At 39.9% G+C, this 27,845-nt stretch overlaps 1 protein-coding gene across 37 annotated transcripts in view; it reads right to left on the bottom strand.

The window, feature by feature from the left end:
* clasp2 (cytoplasmic linker associated protein 2) overlaps nt 1-25,751 on the bottom strand; it is a 62,969-nt gene extending 37,218 nt beyond the window's left edge. For 36 of the 37 annotated variants that reach the window (XM_061742537.1, XM_061742538.1, XM_061742540.1 and 33 more), the window contains exons 1-7: nt 24,955-25,751; nt 18,818-18,896; nt 14,867-14,970; nt 14,252-14,343; nt 13,319-13,394; nt 11,642-11,739; nt 7,366-7,436 (exon numbers count right to left, since the gene is read on the bottom strand). In XM_061742537.1, the coding sequence (XP_061598521.1) occupies nt 7,366-7,436; nt 11,642-11,739; nt 13,319-13,394; nt 14,252-14,343; nt 14,867-14,970; nt 18,818-18,896; nt 24,955-25,152 (718 nt within the window). In that variant the 5' untranslated portion in view covers nt 25,153-25,751. Of the gene's footprint in view, nt 1-7,365; nt 7,437-8,008; nt 8,321-11,641; nt 11,740-13,318; nt 13,395-14,251; nt 14,344-14,866; nt 14,971-18,817; nt 18,897-24,954 lie in introns of those variants that run through there. The other variant, XM_061742574.1, reaches the window with a different exon arrangement.
* Between the last annotated feature and the right edge of the window lie 2,094 nt (nt 25,752-27,845).

Raw genomic sequence — 27,845 nt, 5'->3', positions numbered from 1 at the left:
GGTGGTCAATCTACACACCCATGACCGAAACTTTCAATGCTTTGAAATCTTGGCTGTGTGCTTAGGGTCGTTGTCCTGCTGAAAGATGAACCGTCGTCCCAGTCTGAGGTCAAGAGCGCTCTGGAGCAGGTTTTCATTCAGGATGTCTCTGTACATTGCTGCATTCATATTTTCCTCTATCCTGACTAGTCTCGCAGTTCCTGCCGCTGAAAAACATCCCCACAGCATGATGCTGCCACCACCATGCTTCACTGTAGGGATGGTATTGGCCTGGTGATGAGCGGTGCCTGGTCTCCTCCAAACATGACGCCTGCTATTCACACCAAATAGTTCAGTCTTCGTCTCATCAGACCAGAGGATTTTGTTTCTCATGGTCTGGGAGTCCTTCAGGTGCCTTTTGGCAAACTCCATGCGAGCTGCCATTCGCCTTTTACTAAGGAGGAGTGGCTTCCGTCTGGCCACTGTACCATACAGGCCTGATTGGGGAATTGCTGCAGAGATGGTTGTCGTCCTTGAAGTTTCTCCTCTCTCCACAGAGGAACGCTGGAGCTCTGACAGGGTGACCGTAGGGTTCTTGGTCACCTCCCTGACTCGGGCCCTTCTCCTCCGATCATTCAGTTTAGACGGCCGGCCAGCTCTAGGAAGAGTCCTGCTGGTTCCCAACTTCTTCCATTTATGGATGATGGAGGCCACTGTGCTCATTGGAACCTTCAAAGCAGCAGAAATGTTTCTGTACCCTTCCCCAGATTTGTGCCTCGAGACAATCCTGTCTTGGAGGTCTACAGGCAATTCCTTAGTGCATTCAGACAGTCAGGCAGTCAGACCACAAGCCAAGCATGAAGTCAGTCAACTGTGGGACCTTATATAGACAGGTGTGTGCCCTTCCAAATCATGTCCAATCAACTGAATTTACCAAAGGTGGACTCCAATTAAGCTGTAGAAACATCTCAAGGCTGATCAGTGGAAACAGCATGCGCCTTAACTCAATTTTGAGCTTTATGGCAAAGGCTGTGAATACTTATGTGCATGTGATTTCTTAGTTTTTTTTTATCTTTAATAAATTTGCAAAACTTTTGAAAAACGTTTTTCACATTGTCAATATGGGGTGTTGTGTGGAGAATTTTGAGGAGAAAAATGAATTTAATCAATTTTGGAATAAGGCTGTAACATAACACCATGTGGTAAAAGTGAAGCGCTGTGAATACTTTCTGGATGCACTCAGATTGGCATAATTTAGTAGGGTTTACGACTCAGCCAGCTCATCCACGTCGTGAAATTATCTTCAGCTAAATTTGGAGCATGTCTGTGTCAATTACTATGGTAATGGACTGAAATGGGGTCTGCTTTAAGCACAGGAAATCAGACCCCAGAGGGCCTGTCATGCATGGATAGTAAACAGGATTTGTTTAAAAGCTTGCTAAATATTTCCAAAGGAGTTATTTTATTAAAAAAGAAAAAAGTTGCGTTAAAAGTCCTGAAAAACAGTCTAAGTATCTTCAAATTGAAAGTGCCACCTAATGTGCATTTTATGAGTATAGTAATATCACTTCACCTTTTAAACCTCTGCTTTAAATAACTGCTAAGCATAAGTGGTTAGCGATCTGAGAGAACTAAAAAACACCCTCTTTTGCACAAGTGGTTTTTTCAAAGTAGAATTAAGGCAGAAATACACGGGTGGATTCTAGCCCTTTAATTTCTATTTTTGGTGTACGTGAAGATTTTAATAGTTTTACTATGAAGGAGATTAATATAATTGCTTTTTCCTCTCTTGTAGCTCGTAGACGTATTCTACTTCAATGGAAGGACCAAAAACCTCCATCTCCCAACTCTTGGTTGAAAGACCTGAAGTCATTTTTATATTTAGAGAAAATTAAATACGGTATTAGGGGTTGCTCCGATAGGTTTTCTTATATTTGGGAACCTATTCTTTTCTTTTGTTAATTCTGATTTAAAACTGATTTAACTTAATTACAGGGAAGTATGATATTGCTAACCATGTCTAATTTTTTTTAGGGTTCCTCTTATGTCAGTTTATTTTAATTTTTATTTATCTTATTTTGTTTTCTTAATTTATTTTAATTTTTTAATTTTAATTTTAATTTTTTTGTTGCAGCTGTTTTGCGTGTCCTGTATTTTAGTTTATTACTTTATTTTTCCTATTATTATTGTCTTCAGTCAGAGTTTGATTGGTAATCGTTACTTACTTTGGGACCTGTTTATAATAACGTATTTTGCAGTGTGTGTGTTTTGGGGTGTTTGTTATGTTTTGTGTCCTTATTTATTTTATTATTATTTATTTTTTTATATATATTTTATTTATTTATTTATTTTTTTGTGTGTATGGTAAAATATAAAAACGGGGTATTCTGTCGAACCCTTTAAAAGAAATGTTTATTGTGTAATATAATTTACATGGATTACCCAATAAAGAAACATGTTTAAGAAATACACGGGTGTTCAAATTTGATTACGAATGACAAAGAATTTTGCACATTTCATTGCCTAGTAACAAACCTCATGGATCAATTAGTAGCACACTACCATGTGGAGTCTCAGCAATAATGAGCCTCTCCATTAGCATGTTCTACATTCGCCTAGTCAGATCCCGTGGGATAACATGTCTCTGGGTGAAGGGCAGAGCAAAGACTGAGAGGGAGGGGGAGGTGGACAGTGAGAAAGATGGAGAGGGCGAATCCCTTATACTGAACAGACTGCACACTAGTTGTCATGGCAATTGCTGCGGCTCAGCTTTTCAAATAAAAACAGAAGCTAAAAAATAAAGAAATAAATAACCTCAGAGTACCACACATTGCAAATCACCAAATTAGTTCAGTCAACCAAGGGATTTACAATTCATCCGCTTACTTCATGTTACCTGGTAGTCTTTGGACTTACCGGTAATTCTGAAATACTGAGGGGGGGGGGGGGGGGGTGCTTTTCTATATCATCTAATATCAATATGGTTATGAAACACTGCCAGAAAAAAACTGAAATCAAATGAGAATGTGCAAATGGATACACAGCGAGCGATGCACACAAACAGAGCTGCACCATGAACCAGGCAACGTTACCATGGAAACTCCAGGATATTAGCTCCCCTCTCCATTTCAAGAGAAGATTCAAAGACAGGCTTGACAAAGAAAATGACTGGCAGAAATACTGAGTTCGGACAGTTTTCCGAGGTCAAACAGACACTCTTCTGCAAAAGCACGACTCAAAGCACCGCTCTGGCAACCATCAATCCATGCGCCCACCATGCGCCCACTCGGCCTGAGAACAAATGACCTCCACTTTGGTAGATGTGGAAAAAGTGGAGTGAATCTCACATCATTGCCCTGACATTTCTAAAGAGAACATGACACAAAAGTATGGAAGAGTAGAGCTGAAACACACAAAGCTGACCACAGTCTTGTTGTATAAACACTAACACAATGACACACTTTGTTTAGTTTTTTTCCCTCTTCAGCTTTTTGACCACACGATGGCAGCACTGGCTCTGCAGCCAGCAAATTACATATATAGTTCAGACCTATTTTGCTCATTTAGAGACAAGGAAGAGTTTGCTGACTAATGTAGGTTACGCAACCATAAAAACGCTAAAAAAACACTGAAAAAAATCTCAGCAAACTGAGTAATTTTTAATAAATACATTTAACACATTTGACTATTGTTAGGAGAACCACACAAATTAAAGCCTATAATCATAATATCACTTGTACAAAGCATGGCTTTAGACTCCGATTGGTGCACATGTGTGACAATTGTCCATTTTTCCGTCCCCATTTTAAAATGAATGCAAGTATTCAAGAGAAATTTAGTTAAGAGTGCCCAACAAGACCATGGTTGTGCTGATCTCCAGTAGCAGCAGGCGTATCAATAATGCCCCTTATTCTCGCTTTAGACTCCGACAGTGCAGAGCCTCGCAAAAGACGAACATGACTGTCCCGGCCTCTGTGAGGGCCGGGACACAAACTATATGATGTATGTGGGTTTACAAAATAAGTAGGCTTAAATGAACAAAATTGTAAAACTAAATTCCTGGAGAAATATGCAGCGACCAACAGGTTTTATAGGAATGTATAACATAAAATGAAAGAAACTTCTTGCAATGAAGTATATAAATGCTTAGAAGCGAATACAAATTGTAAAGACATTCAAGGACACATGTCCAGTCTAAAAGGAATAATAACAATAACAATCATGATCTTTATATTTAAAAAAAGAGATTTTCTTCAAATCACAACAAAAATCCTACATCTCATTTGATGACACTTGTCTGAAAGTTTAAAAAAAGAAAGGGTGGGTGTATTAATGAATGAAAGCTGTAACTTACAAGTAATTTAGGACAGAGAATACCAAAAGAAATTGGGAGAAAGGAAGAGTGAGAGACACATTTGAGGTTTCACGTCTGGATTCCCTGAGAGGAAGGAGAGTGCTCCATTTCCAGCTCAGAGAAAGGATCTCATTAAATGCACCAACACACACAGACACGCAGACAGACACACACACACACGCACATACACACACACAATCTGAGTCCCAAGTCAAGGAAAAGGAATACCCCATAATATTCAGAGGAAAGCTTTACTATAGTAACCAGACTAGCCTAGAAACCGGGTCATGGCTCTGTTTCCAGAGTCGGCGATGCATTGAAGCAGAATGTCTGCAACAGAGAGCGAATGAGTGCGTTTGTGTGTCGACCCTTGTTGACAGTGAAGTACTGCCCAAGCAATCAAAGCTACTATTGATGATCCGCCTGCAAGGCAATGAATGTCAAAGCTTCCATGGCATGTCGGTGTAGACTCTATATTTTAACATTTAGGACAAAAACAATGTTAATGAAGAGCCGAGCGCACTACTAATAGCACTGACATGCTTTACTTTCTCACTCTTACACCATAAATATACTTCTTTTTAGCATGTACACATTTAAACAGAATTAAAATGATTAACTGATTGCATCCTTTTATTATTTACTGATTTTAACAACAAAAAATATAATTATATATATATATATATATATATATATATATATATATATATATATATATATTTCTAAACAGTTTGACTGCTATTTTAAGTTTGTGTTGCAGTTAAATTATTCCAACCACTAAAATTGCGATCAAATTGACTTTATACATCGAAAAATAAATCTTTACAAGTTCTGTTGAAATGCATTATTATTATTCTGATGTTAAGTGGTATGAAAGGGAAACGATTCAAAGTTAACACCCACTGAGGAGATAAATTATGATGAATTTTAGTGGGTAATTGATATCAATCAATCAATCTTTCCTTGAATGTAAAAATAGAGCTGAAAAGCTGAATACATGAAAAGAGTACACGCTAATTTAAATCAAATGAAAGAGGAACAAATCTCAGTGAATCGTTACGGAGTTTTCACTTGAATCATCTATCTTTCTGTATGCATCATGTTTTATGCAACTGGGACTGAACTTGTGGGTTCCTAACCGGCCGCAAGGACAAAACTTACCACAACAAACCCTGTATAAAGCTCACGTAAGAGAAAGGAAAACTACTACAAAGACAACAGAAAAAAGAAAAATGCTTTGTTGATGCACATGTATTTTTCTCTTGGCAGTCACACACAAATCCAGTGTGACATAATGGAGACATCTGAGGACACCCTAGTTTTTCTGTCCACGCATGCAGATGTAGCTCATCTTAAGACACAGCATCAGGGGGAAAGTCTCTGGAGTTTAAGCAGATTTCAATCTTAAACCATATGCTGACAAGCTTTTGTCTCGGTGCCAAAATCCACAACCAGATGAGATTAAGCAGACATACACACACACACACAATTATTACTGCTGTCATCCCCAACTGCCACGGTTAGTATTATTTGTTTGTAAAAATCTCCCTGCCATCTTTGCATGCTTTTGTGCCCTTGACCTTTGTTCTCTTGCTCATTTTCTCCTCTACCTCCCTTGTCTTCTTTGTGTACTCAATCTCTCTCTGTTTCTGTCATGATGAATCAGGGAAAGGCAGTGATAGGCACAGCACTGTGACTTGGCTACTGCCACAGATCTCTGTCAGCTTCCCCTCTCGGTCCTTTGGCTCCCTTATTCCCTCCCTCAATCAGCATATTTTTCCAAGCGACAATGTAAAAACCCCTATAATTACAGAAGAATTGTCTCCACAAAAATCAAGTAAAGTTAAACAATCACTCAAAGTAGCTACTTTTAGCTTAAGGCTGAAATATTTTTGTAAATATCATTCACTGCAGCCCTGCAATCGGGTATGAAGGAAGAATAACCTAAAAAATGATGTTGTGGCAGAGCTTAACTGAAACTACATATCAAAGAAGGAAGCTCAACTAAGTACATATTAAATTTGCATGCATCTGCAATAGATTATCAAGAGTTTTTAAAGTGGATTTACGGTAAAAGAAAAAACATCCAGCTCAATACAGAATGAAGCATTTTTGAGGTAATCAAACCAACCGAGCCGTGGGTGAGATCAAGTGGATCGTGCACATTATTAAACAAGCGCTCCATGTTTTCTTCCACATCTTAGATTCTGTACTTTTTCTTGTTTCAAACTCCGAGAAGGTGGGAGTAAGAAAGAAAAACTCTAATCTTTCATTTGCTGACATGAGCAGCCAAATCAACCAGGCTTCTCTACATGCCCTGAGCTCTTTTTTTATGTCTCTTTCAACAATAACCACACAAACGCCCGTCGGAGCCATCGCTGTTTAAAAGATAGCTCAACTCCACAAGGCAAACACAAATCTAATACCACTCTTCACTGTATTATCTTTGACACTGAATTACGAGGTGGTGGACAAATAAGCATAAACTAAAACAACAACAAATCTTTTAAAGACTTGCAAAAGAGATCACTTTATTTAAAAAACACATTTTCAACGCAACAAAGCAATTCATGTATGTTATCAAGAGATCCCTGAGGCATTCCTAAAAAACACATTTACTTTATGTTGTGAAAAGTGCAAATTGCAAAGAGAAATTATTTTAAAATGTTCACTTTCCAGCTTAAACAAAAACTGAAAAATGAATAGAAACTCAGATAATGCAGTCCACGGTACTCCTGGTAGTAACTGTCAGCTTTGGTCTGGCTCCATCAGTAAACCAAAACACACACACAAAGACACACTAAACCATTAATCCTTTTATGCCGTCTTACAAACAGACAATCACAAGAGCATATGCCGATTTAGACGCGTTCAAGCACCGATCTCTGCACGTTTCCCAACGCAGATAAACTCACGGTGCTACCATCTTATCAGACACACAGGCGATTTGACAGCAGTCGAACCATCTTAACAACATGGCTCACCTCGATGGCTCTAAAACTGGGGCAAAAGAAATAAGAAAAGGCACTGACCGTGACTCAGGCTGAGAGCCATGTTGCCTGAATTCAAGGCTTCATCAAAACGAGCGAATATAGTCTGTAACCTGGAGAGACAGAGACAAAAGAAGGTTAGGCTAGAACATGAACAGCAGTTAATGAAATAACTGTTGCAAACATCAAACTACAGTCCCTCATATTTGCAACTAAGAAAAAACAAAAGAAAGAACAACAGATGTGCATAAACACAGAGCTTTGACCTACAAACAAAAGAGAGGCTTTGATCCTCAAGTACCATAGGTATATTATCAGCAGCAACATGTGGACAGCCTGCCAGTCTGTCTTTCAGTGGGTGGGTGTGTCTGTTACGGCAGTCGCACATATGAAGTTGCAGCAGCAACGTGACATGAGTCTTCCAAACATCCTGCTCAGTATCAGGTACACACAGAGTCACAAACCAGATCTCCTCAGCTATACGAGTCCCTATCTATAAATTAGTCAAGCTTAAAGTAATAACATCACACAAACAAAGCTGTTAAACATATCCCAAATTCGACGAAACACAACAAGGAAATGGTGACACACATCCAATCTCATTGTATTAATATCACCTTTTAAAAATAGTTAGCAATGAATGTGAGCACACAAAAATTAGCATCTCACACACATCATCTTCTACCTGACTTTCGTTGTCTCTTTTGGTGGCTGCTTGCACGTCCACAACCACCAGACAGCTAAGCGGCTCCTAATAAGTGATGATTAGCATTGTATCTGGCCCCTTAGCCGTGCAGGATTTTCACGTGGTTCCCTTCCTTTCTCTAGCATTGTGTTCAATCTTAGCATTTAGTCTTTGGTACTTGCTTCTTTTTAGTATATCCCAGTGGACTGATTAACAGGCTACTCTGTTGCTGCGCAATATTGCAACCGCCCCCATGCGAGTGACACTCTAGTCCTCGGCTCCACTCAGCTCTTTGTATCCAACATGGTGCAGTGGCTCTGAGAGGGAGGGAGGAAGAAGAAGACGAGAACGGGGAGGGAGGGAGCAAGATAGAGGGGCGGGAGGAGAGAGAGAGCCCAGAGCATACTACAGACATGCAATGAAGCACCCCCTACCGTTGCATTCACATACTGTATCTTAAGCTCACACACACACCGAGAAACATATCAGACAGGGTATTCTTGTGTATTCTTGCATCTGTACGACAGAAGGGTGAGTTTGTGTGACATGTAGCAAACAGATTTGGTTACCCTTTACATAACCTCCCCTCCATATCCAGACACATACTCATCAGAGGGGGAGGGGCTAAGCTGCCAGTAGCAGACTGGGAACAAGGCTGTCCCTCCCCCCTCTCCATCTTGCCCTCACGCCCTCAATTCACTCCCTTCATATTTCCCTTTTCAAGGATTGCTATTTTATTGCTCTACACCTTGGTTATCACTGAAAAAGGCTCTCTCCGTATCCAGAAAGGATGGCTCAAACCTTTCTCAAGGACAAAAGTGCACATGAATCCTCACTCCAACTGTATTTTGACCTAATTATACACATACAACAATTTGCGTTCCCATTGCAGGGAATACAAGATGTTCACTGAAGTTATTAAATAAAACAGAAGTCGCATCTCTAACAGATCATCCGTTGAACAGCTCCAGGTGTCGTCTGAGGACAGGTTAAGCTGCATCAGATCACACGCTGTCCTCATTCACGCTAAATTACTAATTGTACCGGAATAATGCCAACGTGAGTGTGTGTGTGTGTGTGGCGCCACCTAGCGTTGCAGAGTCGAACGCACCTCACTAAATAAATCGATTGTTTTCTCGCGCATGTATACTTGGATTTCTCTGAAACTTCAGTTTAATCCTAAACTACATTGTTGCTGATAGCTCGATTGTAAGTAACCGCAGTGAGTGAGCCGAATCAAGGCGTTTGTGTTTGTAAAGGAAAGGTGAGAGAATAAGCCGCTCTAAACAACGTCACACTGGCTTGTTATCAAAACCATGTTTGGTCAGTGTGAACAAACAAAGAAGAAGAAGACACCATCTACTCCTTTGCCCCAAGTTGTCAACTTTTGATCAAAGCCTTTTATTCCCGTTATGATAATTTTTTCCTTCTTTTTCTTTTATTAAAATTTACGATATTGTTGTGTGGATGATAAAAGAAAAAAAAAGGAGAGGGGGTTAAACTATGAAAACCAAATATTTATTTATAAAAATTTAGGAGGGCAAAGGTTGCTATATCATTCGTATACATCTACTAAAAATAATCAGGAGTAAAGGTCTCCCATGCTGTTGTATTTCAGACAACTGTCTGTCAGGGATATTCTCCATCAGTAAATGCATGTTTGGTATTCAAGGGTTGTGATAAAAGATGCTCCTCACTTTCTGACAGGTTTTACAAAGTTTTCTCTCCCACATATAGAAACAGAAAGGCAAATTGAGAAAAATGTGCACCATTCAGCTCTTGTTATTCATCCAACTTTCCACCTTTAATTCTTAGCCTCACACTCACTTATTCATCATGAATGCACCTTTCTATCCGATTATAGCTTCACACAGCTGATAGGTGATCCTTGACCATGACCCTGCTTTATAAAAACCAACCATCTACAAATACGGCACGTGCAGACTGGTTCTGATACCAACATCCCAAATATTCACTAATATTGCTGTAAATAAGGGCATCTGTGAGTATTTACTTCTATGCACCATCTGATATAATTTAATTTTAAGAGAGTCCCAATTCTTCTTTGTTGCTCTTAAAAGCTATTAAAGGAAGTTGCCGCTCCACTTCCTGCTTTGAGCCACCAGGCAGAGAAATAGTAGCATGCAAGTTGTCCGATAGAGGTAGTTAGCTGGTATAAGCATTAGATTGGAAGTACATTTGGCTGGAAAACCAAGGAAAACTGAGACAAGCTTATTATGCAAAATGGTGGTTTCCAGAGAAAAACATTGCTTAAATATTACAAGCAACATTATTAAGCATCTATGGAGCCCTCACAGGAGGAAGAGGAAAAGAAAAAAAAGACAAGTTTATCAAGTCAAAAAGCAATAAAGAACCACAAAAGCAGAAGTTTGCTTTAAAGAAATGAGAGAAATTCCCCAAAGAAAGCCAGAACCCCACAGCAAATAACGGCCAAAACACTATAATTTATTCTCTTAGATAACCAGCCCCCATCGAACCCTCAATATGTTGGATTTCGCTGCAAAACTGAACATCTGGAGCTGTGGTAGTTTCTCAAGTCAGAAATACATCTCTAAAACTGCTATCTCCAAATGGTTTGAGACTGAATACATTTCATGTCGGCTACAACAATTGCCGACCTTGGACCAACAATGTATTCAAATGACTAATTATAAATGCCTTTTATTTTACAGCTTTATGGCTGCACTTTAATTTTAATTCTTGGATCTATTTATGTACTACTGTACATACCTTTTATTCAATACTGGTTAAAAATAAAAAAAAAAAAGATTAATTTTTCAATTATTAATTTAAAAAAGAAAAGAAAAATAAGACTGGTATCATTTTATTTCAGGACTCCAATGATTCCAGTCCTCACTGAGGTTCTTTTGATATGCACATGACTAGAGTCTATTCATGCCATGACCCCGATTTGGTCGGCAAACTCAGTACAAACAATGTTTTTAAAAAAAACAATGCAAAAATGCATGGATATTTTGAGCAGTTTAACGGTTCCCACGACCTGGAGAAGCAGAGATCTGGGGTAGAGGTCTCAGACCTTCATCACTGCATACACTCTAGTATGCAAAAATCCCACATACACAGACAGCATGTTTACACAGGAGACAGACTGGCTTAATATGCAGACCCCATGACACATGGCCACAACCAGCATTCACAGACGCACGACTCATGCTGAGCAGTCAGCATACAGCACAGGGTGAGAAAGATAGGGTCAATGTGCGCCTAGAATAACCCCTCAACTCTGCACAAGTAACCACAACGACAAGAAGAGGGCCAAACCACTCAACAAACCTCTTCAGATGACTTGAAAGCACACATTTTTTCCAGTCCCCCCCACCAAAAAAAAACAACAAAAAACCTCTTAAACCATCCCCGACTTTTGTACCCTGCCTGCAGCCTACTCCAACCCTCCTCACTCAGTCAATCAGCATTGTGCTCCGGATGAAAGTGGCTCTGTGTGTGTGTGAAAGGCAGAGCGGTGCATGGTGTGGCCTGGGACAGACTGGGTGCCAAGGCCACGGGACACACAGGCCCATCCCACAACCCCGCACAAATAAAAATACTATTGCTGCATATTTATCTGTGACAAACAAAAGCGCATAAACGTACCGCGCAGCTGGAAGTCCTCTCTTTCCCAGGTCTGCTCTGACCCTCTCTCCGATGTAACGGTAAACATCCACCAGTGTTGTTATGGAGGCCTCGCGTACCTACAGACAGCAGACATTGATCAATTTAATAGCCTTCCACATAAAAACAAATGCAAACAGGGAAAGTGCACCAACACGACCTACTTCATAGCTCCCCTATTATACCATACAAACGTGGTGTGTGTGATTGTCAAGATTAAGGTTGATGTTTCATTAATAACATCAACTATGCAGACTAGCTTCACTTACACGGCCCAAGACTTGTAAACATCAGCACTCATTAAAACATAATCCTTTGAGGGCGAATACTTTCCTCTCCATTGGGAGAAGTCTGATTTGCTGGTTACGTCATGAAAACTGATGTGATTGGGTAGTGGGATGTTGTTAAAGGGATTCTTTGCCACAGCAGAGTGGGCGGGCCCGCTGAGGATGTTTATTGGTTGGGATGGTGTGTGGGTAGCTAATCATCGGGTAGAAGACAGAAGCAGATTTCAGCTTTGTGGCGCAACTCCACAGGAGGTTAAACCAGTCTCTCTGTATTCCTCCTTCCTTTCCTCCCTCCCTCCTCCCTCCTTCACACTCTGTAGAGCGGTTCTGTGTGTCAACGGCTGGGTAGGGGGGCCATTAAGCCCATCTCCTCACTAATGACAGTAATAATCATTGCCTTAAGATAGGTGCTAAAAATCGCTCTTCTTGGTGCTGTAATCTGTCACAGAATGAGACAAGAAAGAAATACTTGCTAAATATCATATATAATTTAAAAGGATGTTGAAATGTATAATATGAAAAGGTTGATATCCACCAAAATCCAATCAATCTTATATTTGAAGAAAAGGTTTGAAGGTTTCCTACAGTGGGGTTTATGGTTCGTTTTGTTTTTCCACTCCACTTGGACTGGGCTTAATGAGGAGTGTACACACCTTTTATTTGGTTCTGATGAAACAAATATTTAAGTGACACAGATGATCAGCTGTTAGTGTTTCTAAAGAAGGAACGTGGCCATTACTGACAGAAACAAACAGACAATCATTCATCCAACTGAGGAGGGGAGAGAGAACGCCCCCCAAAACAAAACAGTATTCTCTTCACATTTATGGCAAAGCCCCTATTTAATCATGTAATCCACATTGATTGAGTTGTTTTATAATACAAATATGTTGTATTAATGAGGCCAAAAACAACTGGACACTAGATTTTAATTACTTTACATTGACTGGCTACGTCACATCCAGTGCTGCAAAGACGTGCAAATGCGCAAAAAGTGTTTGCATTACACTTGGGCAATAAACTGGGATTATCGATATGCCCGAAAAACCCCTAGTGGAAGCATAAAAGGGTTTCTCCAATATTTTAGAGTTTGTTTTTATTTCCAAATTAGAGCCATTTCCATTACAGGATTTCCTTTGCAATATCTGGGTTTTGTGTAAATCTAAGGGTATTGGAAACCCGACTCATGTGAGGCTCAGTCAGACATTATAAAGCCTTTACAATATGGAGCAGAAAGTACAATAGGTAGTGTACTATCCAGTCTAATGGGCTTGTACATTGCATTCTCACACGCAGCTAAGTTGACTATTGTTGGACAAGTTTACGGCTGCGGTGGTTCTGTGAAAACAGGTTATATGACACCCAGAAGTACCTGTGGGTTCTGGTCTCCAGTCAAAGAGCAGAGATGAGGAACTAATTTACTGAGACTGAGAGCCTGAGCTCCATATCTGAAAGAGAAGACAAAGAAAGAGTTCAGTCACCGTGAAAATAATATCTAACATTAACAAAAAAGTCTATATAAACTGCAGACAATACAGAGGAATGAAATCAAGTCTATGTTTTCCCTTTCCTTTCAGTTTTCCATTTAGACTTAGACTTCATGGAAGCCGGAGTATGGAGAGCGAACATCCCTGGCATTATTATCAGGTTCCTGCATGAGAACGTGATGGGTTCAACGTTCAGTACAATTGTGTCACTTTTAATTAGCGGAAACTTGTTAAAATTAGCACAATGATTTTAACAGTCTAGATTTGCAGAGCGTGTGGAACCTGGATTTGTTTTGTCTTAAGTCCATCAAGAACATTGGCGCAAATGTGTGTATGGATGGGCTTCCAAACTCCATCCCAGCAAAGGCTGGAAATTTCCTTTAAATCTCATCTGTCGTACACACGCGCAACATTTAATGAAATGAGAAGAAACTAATTCAGTTATTACTGAGTATTTGTGCCTGGAAACAACAGCATATGACAAAAGTAGAGGAGAATTTCATTTCACATGTGCCTCTTAAGTCACATAAACGGTTAAGAGGATTATTCCTCGGAGACCGTGTGTTTCTTGAACAAACAAAGTGGGTCATTGAAAGTGGTCGTAATTATCGCAACAGCAGTAGTCACATTTATCAGGTACATTAATCCAATAAACATTAAGATCGCTCCATTCCAGGTATACATTCATTTTCAACTGAATATAAGCACACAAGTAAAGTTTTTCCACTCAGGATGTGTACATTATATCTTTTCACTTTACAAGTTTGATTTTCACGCATCTCCTAAGAAGTGATGCGTACTGAGAAGAAGTTACTCACGTGCCGAGTGTGGCGCTGAGACATAGGCAGATTCCTTCTCTGCTGCGGAAATTTTTGTGTTTAAAACCAGGCAGCAGCCGTTCCCAAACATACTGGATGTGGGAGAGTGGGGAAAGAAAAAAGCGTGATCAAGAGAAGCAAAAGGGAGATGACAGCAGATACCTCGAGAGTAAGGTCCTGTTGGGTTGCTGATCAGATTACAGAGTTTAGGAGAGGTTACAATCTGTGGAGATGTGAATTGTGTGGTCTTTGGTGACACACACAAGGAAGATTTGGGTCTGTAATCCCTTTCATATCCAGATGAGGGAGCCAACACAGAGAGAGACTCAGCTGTGAGTGGAAATATTGACATGGAGGTGGATGTTTTTTGTAAGTTCTGTATCTATTCTTAATATTTAATATTCATTTTGCCAAATAAACACCTTCACTACCATTAAGACAAAACTAGAATACTTTAATAAAATGTTCTGAATGAACAGTCTTCATTAAAATCTAAATGATTTAATCCAATTAAATCTGTAAAAAACAAACATTGACACCATTGACACCTCATGTTAAAATATGGTCTGCCTTGTTAGGGGTTCAGAGATGGGTAAGGCTGTATGTGTATCTCACCATGGGTGAAGCGGCCTGCTCCATGCATCGCAGGATGAGAGCTTGGCTGTTCTCCCGGACCTGGTCCTTCCCGTCACCCAGCCTGTCCACCAGGGCTGGCAATACTGGGGACAGAAAAAGAGACAAACAGAGGGGATGAGAGTCAGAAAAACAACAAACACTGCTCAATGTAGAAGACACAATACAACCCCAACCAAGAGGAATGCAATAAAAATATATTAATGCGATAAAAAATAAAAGAAGAATTAAAAAAAGAGGAGAAGAAGAAGAAAGGGAAACGTGGGCTGCTCAGTGGCCCAGTGGGTTAAGCAAGCGGCTCATATACTGAGGCTACAGTCCTCTTGCACCGGTCGCAGGTTCAAATCCCGGACTGTGCACCTTTGCTGCACATCATCCCCATTCTCTCTCTCTACCCCCTTTAAAAAAAGTAATGGAACGCAATACCATCATTTACTGAAGGCTCTGTCAAGCAGAGGGGGAAGAGGAGGGCAGGAAATGAAAACTGGATCGTGACTAAAATGACGTCAAGATCACCAAATGCCCATATGTCAGCAAGACTATGTAATGCAAGGATGCAGTCAAAAACACTGGGAGCGATTTCACATGCGCACAATTGCTTTCCCCCATTTTATGGTGTAATGTAATGGGCTTAAAAGGTGATATATATACCATTTACTGAATGTACTAACAGTGGAAAACAATGATCTTTAATAGTTTCCTTGCATTGAACTCAGTCATTTGCATAATAATAGATCAATCCAAACTTTCTGACATGCTGTCCTGATGTGCTCTTCCTGAGATGCTCTGCACAGGTGAAGACTGCACCTCTTACTTTCTGTATAAAATAAATCTGATACTTGCTTTGCCATTCATTTTTCAACATATTGAGGTCATCGGCTGGAAAAGGGGAAACCTTAAAAAGGTTTCGTTCAAGATTACCATCAGGAATATAAAGATTAGATTAGATTGTCCTTTATTCCTCCCTCAGTGGGGAAATTCGCTTTGTGCAGCAGTAGTACACACAACACACACATGCAACAAAATAAGGATAAAAAAGAAAGAAATATATAATTACAAAATATAAACATTATATACAGTGGAATAAAAATAAAAGTAGTGCAGTACGAGAAAAAAAAAAAGCAGTGCCTAAAAAAGGCAGGTAGGATGTGAATGAGGTAGGGAGATATTGCACATCTTGTTATTGTCCGTTTGCTACTGTGTGCAGGTCTGGTTATGGAGTCAGAGAACCTGCGATGCTTCTCAGTGACGCATCGCGGGTGACAAGGCCGGGTGCTGATGTAGCTCTCCAGGGCTCTGACAGGCTTGTGAAGGGGGTGGGAGACATTGTCCATGATGGATGACAGCTTTGCCACCATCCTCCTCTCCCCCACCACCTCCACAGGATGGAGACTACAGCCCAGGACAAGCCATTAAGTCAATTCAATTCAATCTTATGCCCCATTCAAACAGTATCAACATTTTCTGGGGACGTGGTCATTTGTAATAATTACCGAGGATGTCTGTGATGTTAATCCAGTCCGAATGCAACATCTGATTTGAAAAATATAAATTGCACCTCAAATTATCTACATTATTTCAGCAAAGAGCAAGAATGAAATGCCGACATCCATTGCTGCATCACGTAGTAAGAAAGTTCATCCTAAAATGTTTAGGCTGTTTTAATGAAGCGCTGTTTTAATTTGCCGTTGAGTTTACCATTATTATGGCAACTGAAGCACGTATTCTAAAATGCCATTTTCCAATTTTGCCACTTGTCAAAATGTGACGTGGAGTCTGAAATCTAACTGTAGACTGTCTAATCAGACACTTTCAACTCTATATTAAAAGTAGTAGAATAAAACACAAGGTCTCCACGCCACATCCAGGGATCAATGTCTAAATTATAGGAAAACACAGTATATGCATAAAAATGCATGTATTAAAAAGCTGATGTACCTTGCTCCTGATCAAGTGTTGTCGACAACACTGACAAGAAATTCCCCATCAGTCTGTCAGGATTGATAATAAATATGTTGCTAATTATTAGGCCCTAAAAAGCAAGCACTTTATAATACTTACGTATTTGTGCAAAGTAGTTATAAACATTAGTTAAAGCTATAACCCTTTACAATAATTGATTCTAAATAATTGTGAGCTGTATTTAAAAGTCCATCAGATTCCAGCAGACTTGTGGATGACAGCTACAGATTTGGCTTTGAGCTGGACATGTGATTTGGTGACATGCATAAAAATTTAGGTCACCAGAATCCTGATGCCTAAATACAAAGTCCAAATAAATAAATTAATAAAGCTTAACTGGTTTCTGGCAAACATTCTGGTTTCAGTCTAACTCCCCAAAAAACCCCAACAACAAACAAACACGCGATTAGGTTAAATATACTCAGAAAGGGCCCACTCGCCTGCACACACCTACCCACATTCCCATTGGGTTGAAACATCAGCAGAAGGTCGAGGAATGATTTCATCTCTCATTTCCGCGTGTGCACGTGCATGCGCGTACACATGTGTTGTTCTATCATAACAGTTGGTTGCCTTAGCAACAAGAGCACCATGCTCAAACAGAAAATACTACAGAGGGGCATTGTTATACACAACAACGTCATTTTCTGTAGTAAAAATACAAATGTTCTTCAACAGAAGAGACTCAGTGACTAATGACAGAGGCTAATCACATCACTTCATTCTGTCAATCTGCAGGCAGAAAATGCTGCCGAACATGGTCTGCATGTTCGACTCCCATTTGCACTTTATAAATTAATTAAATTCCTGGATGACGAACAGCACATTGTGTGTACGCAAACATCCACACACATGCTGTGATATTGCAGCAACCCTGTGCAATAAGCCAGCCCTGTAGATCAATATAAATCACTCAGGCTCAATGATCTCATCTTCCTTCCCTCAACTGTGTGCCTGTGTGTGTATGAAGAGACATAACGCACACAAAAAGAGAAAAGACATGTTGAAGTCAAAGCAGAATGACTTCCACATGTCATTCTCTGGTGGCCAAAGACAGCTGGTGACACCTTAGGCAGACACACACTTCCACAAGGGTTGGCACAAAGAGAACACACACACACACACACACACACACACACACACACGCTGCAGGCACAGGCACACGCACACTTCCAGAACATGAAATTTGATCCAAGATTCAATCTCTGATGTTTCCAATGTAAGGTGTGGTTTTGGGGTGTATTAGGGTGAGCTACAGCCGGGCCTAAGTTTAGAAACTACAGGGCGAAGAATAGAGAAGGGGCGGTACCAGACTTGACAGCAGTGCTGCCTGTTTGTCTCAGAGGAACCATAAAGTGGAAGTGAGAGACGGAATGAAAAGATATATAACTCGTGTTAAACGCTGTTTGTTTAAACCATCACACTCCCAAGTCTGGAGAAACAAAATTTCAGTACGAGACATTTTTGTGGGTTTTTTGTTTTCCATTTTTCAGTATGTTTCAACTTTGCTATAAAAGCCTGGAGGACAACGTCGTATATGACTAAGGGCCCTATCAAACCAAGTGATTTTAAGCCTCATTTGCTCATCGCAGAAAACACTGGAGTCAGCAGTAGATCATTATACCATTAGAGCCATTGCAAATGAGTGACTAATATAACACAGGCTAAATATCTGGAGTGAGTGGGGGAATTCCTGTTTGGTACAGCTTACTGTTACACCGAATGACAGGGCAACCCCTTGGGTGAAGTCATTGTGAGGAAGGGATGCACAAAAAAAGACCAAGCAACTAAATTCTCATTACAAAAGTTAGTTTTTTTAAGGAGACTATAAATCACTTCACAAAAAAAAAGAAAAAAAATATAGTGTGTACTTGGAAAAAAACAGAAGTTAGCAGGTTTTTGAGTTTGAAATGGTTCAAATTGTTTATCCCTTTAGCAATTCTGATGCTGAGGGAGGAGATGATGTCTCACCTGTGCCAAGGCATCCTTTGAACCGCTCTCCCAAGCGATCCACAAATGCACCGCAGATGTCTATCCCTACCAATGCCACCTACAAACAATAAAAGAAAGACAATGGTTAGAGCGGGATAAACACAAGAAATAATGTGGGGTATTTGGTTTCAGAAATCTCAAAATGAGCAGCTTTCAATTTCTTTTTCCAACATAAGTTTAAACATAATTTTTTTATAGTCCTGAATTTATATAAATGATAAAGCTATCAAGAGGCCAATAGCACCGAAGGAATTTCTGACAGGTACTGATCAGTCTCTGCATGTGACTAGCATCTCCTGCCTTCTGCTGATGATGCCTGGGCAACAAGACGGAAACTGTTTCTTACAAAGAATATCCAAGCACACCTGAATCACATCACAATATTCATTCAGTAACCTCAAATCCCATGGGGAAATGTATTATGTTCTGACTAGACAAAAACGTAACTTTTTGGCCTTGATGCAAAGCCCATACAGAGCAGCATCCGAGGATCACCATAGCAACAGTGAAGCATAATTGGGGTAGTGTCATGTTTTGGGGCTGCTTCTCTTCAGGCCTGGGGCACTTATCAGGACAGATGGGAACAAGAATAGGTCCAAATACATATATATTTTGCCGCAGAAATCTTCTGTTGTCTGTCAAAGAGCTGAGGAGGAACTTAAAATACAAAAATACATCAAAAACAAAAAAAGAAAATCAAAGCCTCAGTCCCATCAGAGCCATGCACAGAAAATCCCCTTGCCATTTACAGGAAAATATTGATTTTTTATTTTTAAAAGGATAAATCAGGTACAATTCCATTCTCAATATTTGAAGTAATTAAGACTTGTTTACAAAAAAAACTTGATGCTGTAATACAAAGCAAAGGATACTTCCAAAGAAGCGTTAGTTGGGATTGTGTGTTCAGACTTATGCACCAAAGTTGTGGTGGACATTTTTTAAATAAAAGAAAACGTAAGTAAATATTACTTTTTTTTCTTTGGATATGTTGTTGCATTACAGGATTAAACGTAACAAGTCTGGCATTTATGTCGGTGTAATGTCTATCTTTATATTTTTAAAAACCTGCTATTTCATACGGGTGCTTCTTTTTATATCTAGCGCATAGTTGAGTCAGCAAACTGTTATTGATAATGTCAGTTATTGATAATGTTGCCATATTGAAAGAATCTAGATCCAACATCTACTTGTAAAACATGGCTGAGTTTCTCAAAATGTGATTCCTGGAAGAGTACTAGGAACATCACCAGAAATGTACCAAGAAGAGGCGAGTGACAGAAAAATACAGCGCTAAATACAGATGTAAAAACCTGAAATGTCGAACTAAGATTAGAAACATCTTTTGAATTATGTCGAGGAAAATATTTATACATTCATACTGAAATATAAAAGTTATTGGATATCAGTAGCATATGAAAACGAGCAGATATGTAAAACTGGAAACATTTTCCTATATTAAGATGGATGCCTACTGTTTTTGCTGAAAGGCAGCCTTGATAATCACAGAATAAAAACTAGCTTGTGAAAAGGCCCATAGCGGAGGGTAGACAGATATTTGTGTCTAGAAGTTTTTCCAATGTGTTTCTGATTAAGATCACATCTCTGCTCTGTGCTGTGCTCCTGGAATGTTTTTGTTGGCGGTGTTGTGGTGAAACAGTCCAAAAGAAAATCCATCTAAAGATTATTTGCCAGACCCTGTCCTGCACAGAGAAGCCAGTCAGACTGCAATTTTTCCCTATTTTAGTCAAAAGGAAGAGCAAAGCCAGGTAACTACAGAAACAACAAACCAAAAAAAGGCAGAAAGGAGAACATGAATGAAAAAAAGAGAGGGATGAAGCCCAAGTAGCACAGAAAAAAAAGAACATACACAAACCATGCTTCAATATAATGACGAAATCATTTTTTTCCACTTTTAGGGGAAAGAAAGAAAGGGGGAAAAAAAGCACAGGATGGAAACATCCCCCAGGGTGCTCCTTCCCCTCCTCCTCCCAGTGCTCCGACAATCACCCACAGCTATCTGAGATCATCTTCACTTCAAAAAGGCAAAAAGGAGATGACAGAGGATGAAAAATGGAGGGGTCTGTAGTTATCTACCTCAGACATGAGTGTATGGATGTAATAAGAGTTAATTTCCTGCTTTACACACGTTCAATGTGAAGTGAAAAGGACAAAGGAGCATAACAGAGAAACAGAAGGGGAAAAAAATGAAAGCTGCAAGCAGCGATGAACGGGCCCTCGCACCCTTGTGTGCGTTCAGAAAGTAGGAACTATCAGATATCGACCAATCAGAAGAAGGGGCTGGGCTAATTTGCACCAATTGTGTTTCAAGGACTCAAAACCGAGTCCGATGACACCACCCACGACTCTTTATATCACACCATTCAAAAGTTATGGCAGAAAATAGGAACTATCACATATGGACCAATCAGATGAAGGGGGCGCGTGCTTTTTGGCGTCTAGCGTCGCCACGGTAACGCTTTTGACTGAGAAAAGTAATGCGCATCGTCGCAGGATCGAGACGCACATTTTGATATATAACACCTGGGTGCACGTTACGGGCAAAGAAACGGCCGAAGAAATGGCATAAATTGCGGCAAAATTACACGATTCATTCAAAATGGCCGACTTCCTGTTCGGTTCCTGCCATGGCGCCAAGAGACTTTTCTTTAAGTTGTGACATGATACAGGTGTGTACCGATTTTCGTGCATGTACGTCAAACTGTATTGTGGGGCTTGAGGCACAAAGTTTTTGTAGGGGGCGCTGTTGAGCCATTAGGCCACGCCCATTAATGCAAACCATTAAATATTAAATTTTTCGCCAGGCCTGGCTTGGGTGCAAAATTTGGTGACTTTTGGGGCATGTTTAGGGGGGCATTTCATCGAAAAATAAAAATACAATAAACGCGAACATTTTTTTTTCCTACGGATACAATAGGGCCTTCGCACTGTTCAGTGTTTGGGCCCTAATAAAAAGAATGGTACAACATGGGAATTGACGTGTTATACACAAAACTTGGCACATTGCATCCAGTTCAAGGACTTGACCCAGCTGCATTAAAGACTGGTGGCCCTATTACTCATCGTTCATCCACAGATGAAAAAGCGACAAATATCATCAAATGAAGACCTCGTCTATTGTCTGGCCCCACAGCCCAGGGACAAACTACCCCTAATGGAAATGATCAAATAATTCCTACAGCTGTTTCATTCAATGCTGCATTGAATTTTCCACCCCGATAGATTTTTCTGATGAACCACCTGCAGGAAGAGTTAGGTTGGTTTACATCATAGCAGGCCAACATAAAAAGATTTCCATTGTTTAAAAGGGAAATATGATCATTTTGAGGAGATTAGTCCTAACACGTCTGTGTACTAGTACAACCCTTGAATCTACACTGTAATTTTAACCGTAACTTAGATGTACTCGCTCTAATCTTGCACAAAAATAACATGTGATGTATACATCTCCCACAGGCACAATTCAAACATTTTAGTGTGAGAAGAAGTTTGAGTGGGGTGACCTGGAAAAACCATCAATGTTTGATTTGTGCAGGAGACAACCAGTCATTTAATGCTGGCCTGACACTTAACGATTTTAAATGCAGTTTCAAGGTTGCAGACAAATTGCCACAGAGAGAAGAAAATCATTAAGAGTCTCTTGAAATTAAGTTCACTTCTGTGGTGTACGGTGGCAATCAGAACCATGAGGAATGCAGTCTTTTCAACATCGTGGAGTGAAGACAAAATTAAACATGTTTGATATAAATGCAAGGGTTTAGTCTTGTCTCATGGAAACTGTGTCAGCAACGACTTGGAAACAGTGTTGTCCTTGGATTCACAAAGGAATCTGGTTGTATTTGTGTAAATAAAGCGCCTGCAAAGATCCCCAGTCTGTTCTGTGAAATTAAAACTCTGGCTTTGTGGTCTTTAGATTTAAGAGGGTGTCATATTTTAGTCAAAAAAAAAGAAAGAAAAAATATCTTTTGCAGAGTCAAGTAATGGAAGGTTGGCAGAGCTTGCAGTCCAATCGAGCAGTTTGCATTATTAATGTTTCCTGCTCATACCTTTCAGAGGCACTATAAAAGAAATATCCGGGGATGGGCACACAAACATAAAACGAAGCCAAAGAACAGAGATTTGTTTATGTATACCATCCATTCCTATTCCTGAGACACTTAATTTGACAGTCCCCTTACCTGAACATGTATTCATGGGTCATAACACTATTGTACTAGACTCCTTCATGTCAATTCTTACTCAGCATCATCTCTGTTTTTCACCCACAATGCTGACTCAGCGTCTTGCAATTCATACCTTTTGTCTGACAAAGCAAAACAACAGTGCTAAGCCTGCTGCATGATGGCCTCTGGGGGTTAAGAGCTCACTTGTACATCACTGCCAGACACTCTGATCTGAGTTTACATTCAGCTTAAGTCGCTCACGTAAGAGCTCAGACACATATCTGCGGTCCACAACCAACAATGGCATTAGGAAGTGTCATAATTAAGACTACTATACTAACATTTGCCAAACAGTCCTCTTTAAAGTTTAACCTAAACTTCAAGAGTTAAGCTGGACAGTAAAATAACAAAAACAGACATTTTTGAACAGCGGCTTTTCAGATAGGTCTCTCACACAAGCTGTATCTTTTGCTCATAAATACTGGAGTTAGGGCTGCAGACTGACAGCAAAATCATAGGAGCATTCTCCACTGCTAGCTGAGGTAATGGTCAAGGAGATGAGCTTCCAAATCAAATCACCCTTTATTTATATAACACCTTTTCTACAGAAAAATGCAGCACAAAGTGCTTAACGGTAAAAATAGAGGCCGAGGAAGCTTTGTTATACAAAAGAAACCATTTCAACAATCTTAACGGTGCTGCTGAATCCTATGTGTAGGTATAGGCAAGGTTTCAGTTTAAGAAGCAACTTGAGAGTCGATTTTTCAGTATGGATTTAACAGAAGTCTATGGGATGTTTTGACTTGTCTGCAAAGAGAAAAAACACGCAAAAAATGTTAAGACTCCAGATTTTTTTGTGAGATATAATAAACCACATAGACAAAGTCTGTCTTATACATAGTAACAGAAAAAAAAAAAACGGAAAAATGGGGGGTGTCTGATTTCTAAATGCGGGTAAAGAAATTGAGAGAGCCATAGATGCAGAAAAGCCATGGGTCACAACCCACAACAACGAACCCCTCCCCCATCACATCATCCACGGGGCTGACAATGGCTCTCCTTTAGACACATACAGCGTTGCACAAAAATGACAGCAAAGAACCCCAGGAAACCACTGGAATGCCCTGGTAGGAGGATTTCTTTGTCATTGAAAAGACATTTAAAAATGTCTACCTCCAATAACACATGACTGGACTACTGGGCTGCCACAAAGGACAAGAAAAGCTCACTGCTTTTGTCGTTTCGGTAATAAAATGCCCACATAAGTGCAAATAAATCTTTTGACATGACTGAGATCTGGTGAGAGAATACAGGACTGTCTCAGAAAACTTGAATATTGTGATAAAGTCCTTTATTTTCTGTAACGCAAAAATGTCATACATTCTGGATTCATTACAAATTAACTGAAATATTGCAAGCATTTTATTATTTTAATATTGCTGATCATGGCTTACAGCTTAAGAAAACTCAAATATCCTATATCAAAATATTAGAATATCGTGAAAAAGTATACTAGTACTTTAGTATTCTGGGAATCTTAATCTTAAACTGTAAGCCATAATCAGCAATATTAAAATAATAAAAAGGCTTGTAATATTTCAGTTGATTTGTAATGAATCCAGAATGTATGACATTTTTGTTTTTGTAATTGCATTACAGAAAATAAAGAACTTTATTACAATATTCAAATTTTCTGAGACAGTCCTGTAGACTATGGGTTAAAATAACACTGCTTCAAGTAAAAATAGTATTACTAAAGGGAATAGCAGCTCGTTTTATTCATTATCCATCCCCATAAGGTTCTCTGGAAAAAATAACCCACTCTTCCCCTCTATTGTTCCCCTTTCTTAAGTGTCAGAATGATTCACAAACACACCAGGATGACAATGCGGTCTCCTCATGTGATGACTGGTCAAAAAAACAACCATCCCTCACCTTGAAATTGCTGGAGTTGACCCATCCCGCCAGCTCGTCGATGGTCTTGTCCAGCCGGGACTTGTCCTGCTCCACGTCCGCGGAGCGCTGCGGGTCGGCCAGGTAGTCGATGAGGTCCTGGCCGACCTGCAGCCTGCGGGTCACGTCTTTCTGCAGTACCTGCTGGTAAAAATAGTCCATGTTGTCATGGTCCTCCATTTGGCTGCGAGTGCCGCGCTGGCCCGCCGATGGAGCCGGCCAAGAGACGGGGAGAGACGGGTTTGCAGGACGATCCGAGTCGCTCAGAGCGTTACAGGGGGGTACTGCGGCCTGGACTGCCTTTAGGGAGAGCTGCTCATCTAATCCAAACACAGGAGCTATTTCCCCTCACTCGCCATAATAAAAGCCCCACTTTGTTCGTTGCGCCAAATCCGCAGCTCGTTTTCTTCCTCTCTTTCTTTATTTCTTCTTTTTGGACCCTTTAAGTTGAAGTAAAAGTTAAAACCCCCCCAGACAGCAGGGAGCGCAGCCGTCCCGGCGGCAGATCCGCATCAAAACAACCTCACGCCTAGTTTCTAGTTTCTAGTTTCTGTTGTTTCTGTGGTGCTAGCGCGGGCAGCTCTAGAGAGAGAGCAGGCCGAGTCCCGAGTCCCCGCATCCACTTCACGGCCGCCGCCGTCCCGAGTGTCGCAGCCCGCCGGTATTATCGCGTTAGTCCCGGACAGCAGCAGGGTGACCGGTGACCGGTGTAGCTGCAGATTACACGCCGCGTCCACTGCGCCGCCAACGGCCGCTGCTCGCTGCGCGTGCCCGGGGAGCGGTAGGCCGGGGGGTCCTGCGGGGCCGCGGGGCCGCGCAGCAAGCCCTGCACAATGCCTGAACGAAAATGGAACATTCAGAAATAGAATCAGAATCATCTTTATTGGCCAGGTTCGAACATCGTCCAACAAGGAATTTGACTCAGGTCATTTCGCTATTTAGGCAGTAAACAAACAAAAAATAAACAAATGTGGTATTTGTTGACAGGGGTGCAGATGATGTCAGGATTGGGGGGGACACCAACGTGATTTTAATTTTTAATTTTTTGCCAATATGCAACTCATACCATGCCATAAATTGGTCCATTGATCCACCAATTGATTATTGAAAAGGCTTAGTTGAAAACAGACGCATACGACCGGGAGGGGGCAGGAAAACAGCAGAGAAGTGAGCCACATGTTGGCTACGGCAGGTACGAATGTAAACAGAACGTTGACAAAAAGTCATTGTCGAGCCCGTCAAAAATTAAAAAAATATTAATTCAGACTAAAAAAAAAAAGATTTATGGAGTAGCAATACTTTCATTTTGTACACCTCAAAACGCACCGTGGATGTATTATTTTTTTAGAAATATATTTTTAATAAATATTCTACATATTCAACCTTTAAGTCTGAAAATACATTTGTTCAATTTTGAATAATTTAGGGTATTTCTATTGGGGGGGACAATTCATGTTTTTCAGAAATTGGGGGGGACATGTCCCCCCCGTCCCCCCGGGATCTGCACCCATGACCGTACCTGTCAAGTTTTGGGATTTGAAAATGTGTAATTTTGTGTCTGAAAGCATTGAAACTGATTTCCAATTATTTTGGAAGGATGTGTTGTTTGGTGTTTTTGACCATGTAACAATTAGGACAAAGCCAAAAGAAACATGTATTATTAATTTGTTGATTATCCTTGCAAAATTCCACATCCACAAATCCAAATTCTTACACAAAAAAACCTTCTTTTTTTACTTTTCATTGTGAATTAAATAAGTATCTGGACTATTAAGTTTCTACTAATTCAAAAGCAATCAAAACCATAAATGTTTGTAAATGTTTTGGCTTTCTGTTATAATTTCATCCACCCTGGCTGGTTATAATGTGTTGTGCTTTTTGTTTTATTTTTTATTTGAGTTATACTCTTTATATGTTATAATTCAACGTGAAATTGCATAATGTGAAGATTTGTTATCATTGTACTTTTTGCAAATCTTAAATAAGTAATAATTTAAAAAAAAGTTTTGGGATTTAAAAATACGGGACATTTTCCGCCAACCGAGGTCCAGTAACTTACATTATGAGAAAAATTTACGTGAAATGTAAAATAACTACCTGTCAACCACTTACAGACTAAATTGTGTGCTCATAGCCTGATAAGTTTACCTTTGTTGACAGTGAAATGCTGTGGACATTCCTATGTGTCCTAAATAAAAACACAAAAAGTTAATTAAAGCAAATTTATTTATTTCAAATATTTTCAGTTTGTATACACATTGATTGTTTTCAAGTCAAATATTTACATTTTCTTTTAATTTGTTATTTCCACTCATGTGGCTCTCTGGCATTCACTGACGGACATCCGTCCTTCCCCCGTGAGAGACACTAAAAATACAGTTACAAAACTTTCAGAACGGGTAACTGAGCACCATCCTGCTCCTCTTTAGAAAGTTAATTCGGTTTCCCATTTTTAGAGATATTTAAACGAGGTCTTTGCTTTTTGGGGGCAGAAATGTCTTCTCTCTGGTTATATCCATCCATCTCTGTTTTATTGTTCCAAGTTTGCTCCCGTTGTCGCTAACCTCGCGAGAACAGCCACCCACGCTATAGCAATGTGCAGTTCTCGCGAGGTTAGTGACAATTCAGTTTGTAGTTTAATTATATGGTAATTATTATATTATAAAACAGGAAATTTACGGGAAAATACTAATACGGGAGGACGGCGGGAAAGAGGGGGGGAAATACGGTATTTTCCCGGTTAAAACGGGAGACTTGACAGGTATGACATTAACAAATATACCAAGATCCATAATAAATGGAAGTGTAAATTACTGAAACTGTCTAAATAGATATATTTGTCAATATCTGTGGTTATATTATTTCTTTAGCGT

Source organism: Cololabis saira, chromosome 15 (genome assembly GCF_033807715.1).
Source record: "Cololabis saira isolate AMF1-May2022 chromosome 15, fColSai1.1, whole genome shotgun sequence".
NCBI lineage: Eukaryota > Metazoa > Chordata > Actinopteri > Beloniformes > Belonidae > Cololabis > Cololabis saira.
This window is presented reverse-complemented; position numbering and strand designations above follow the sequence as displayed.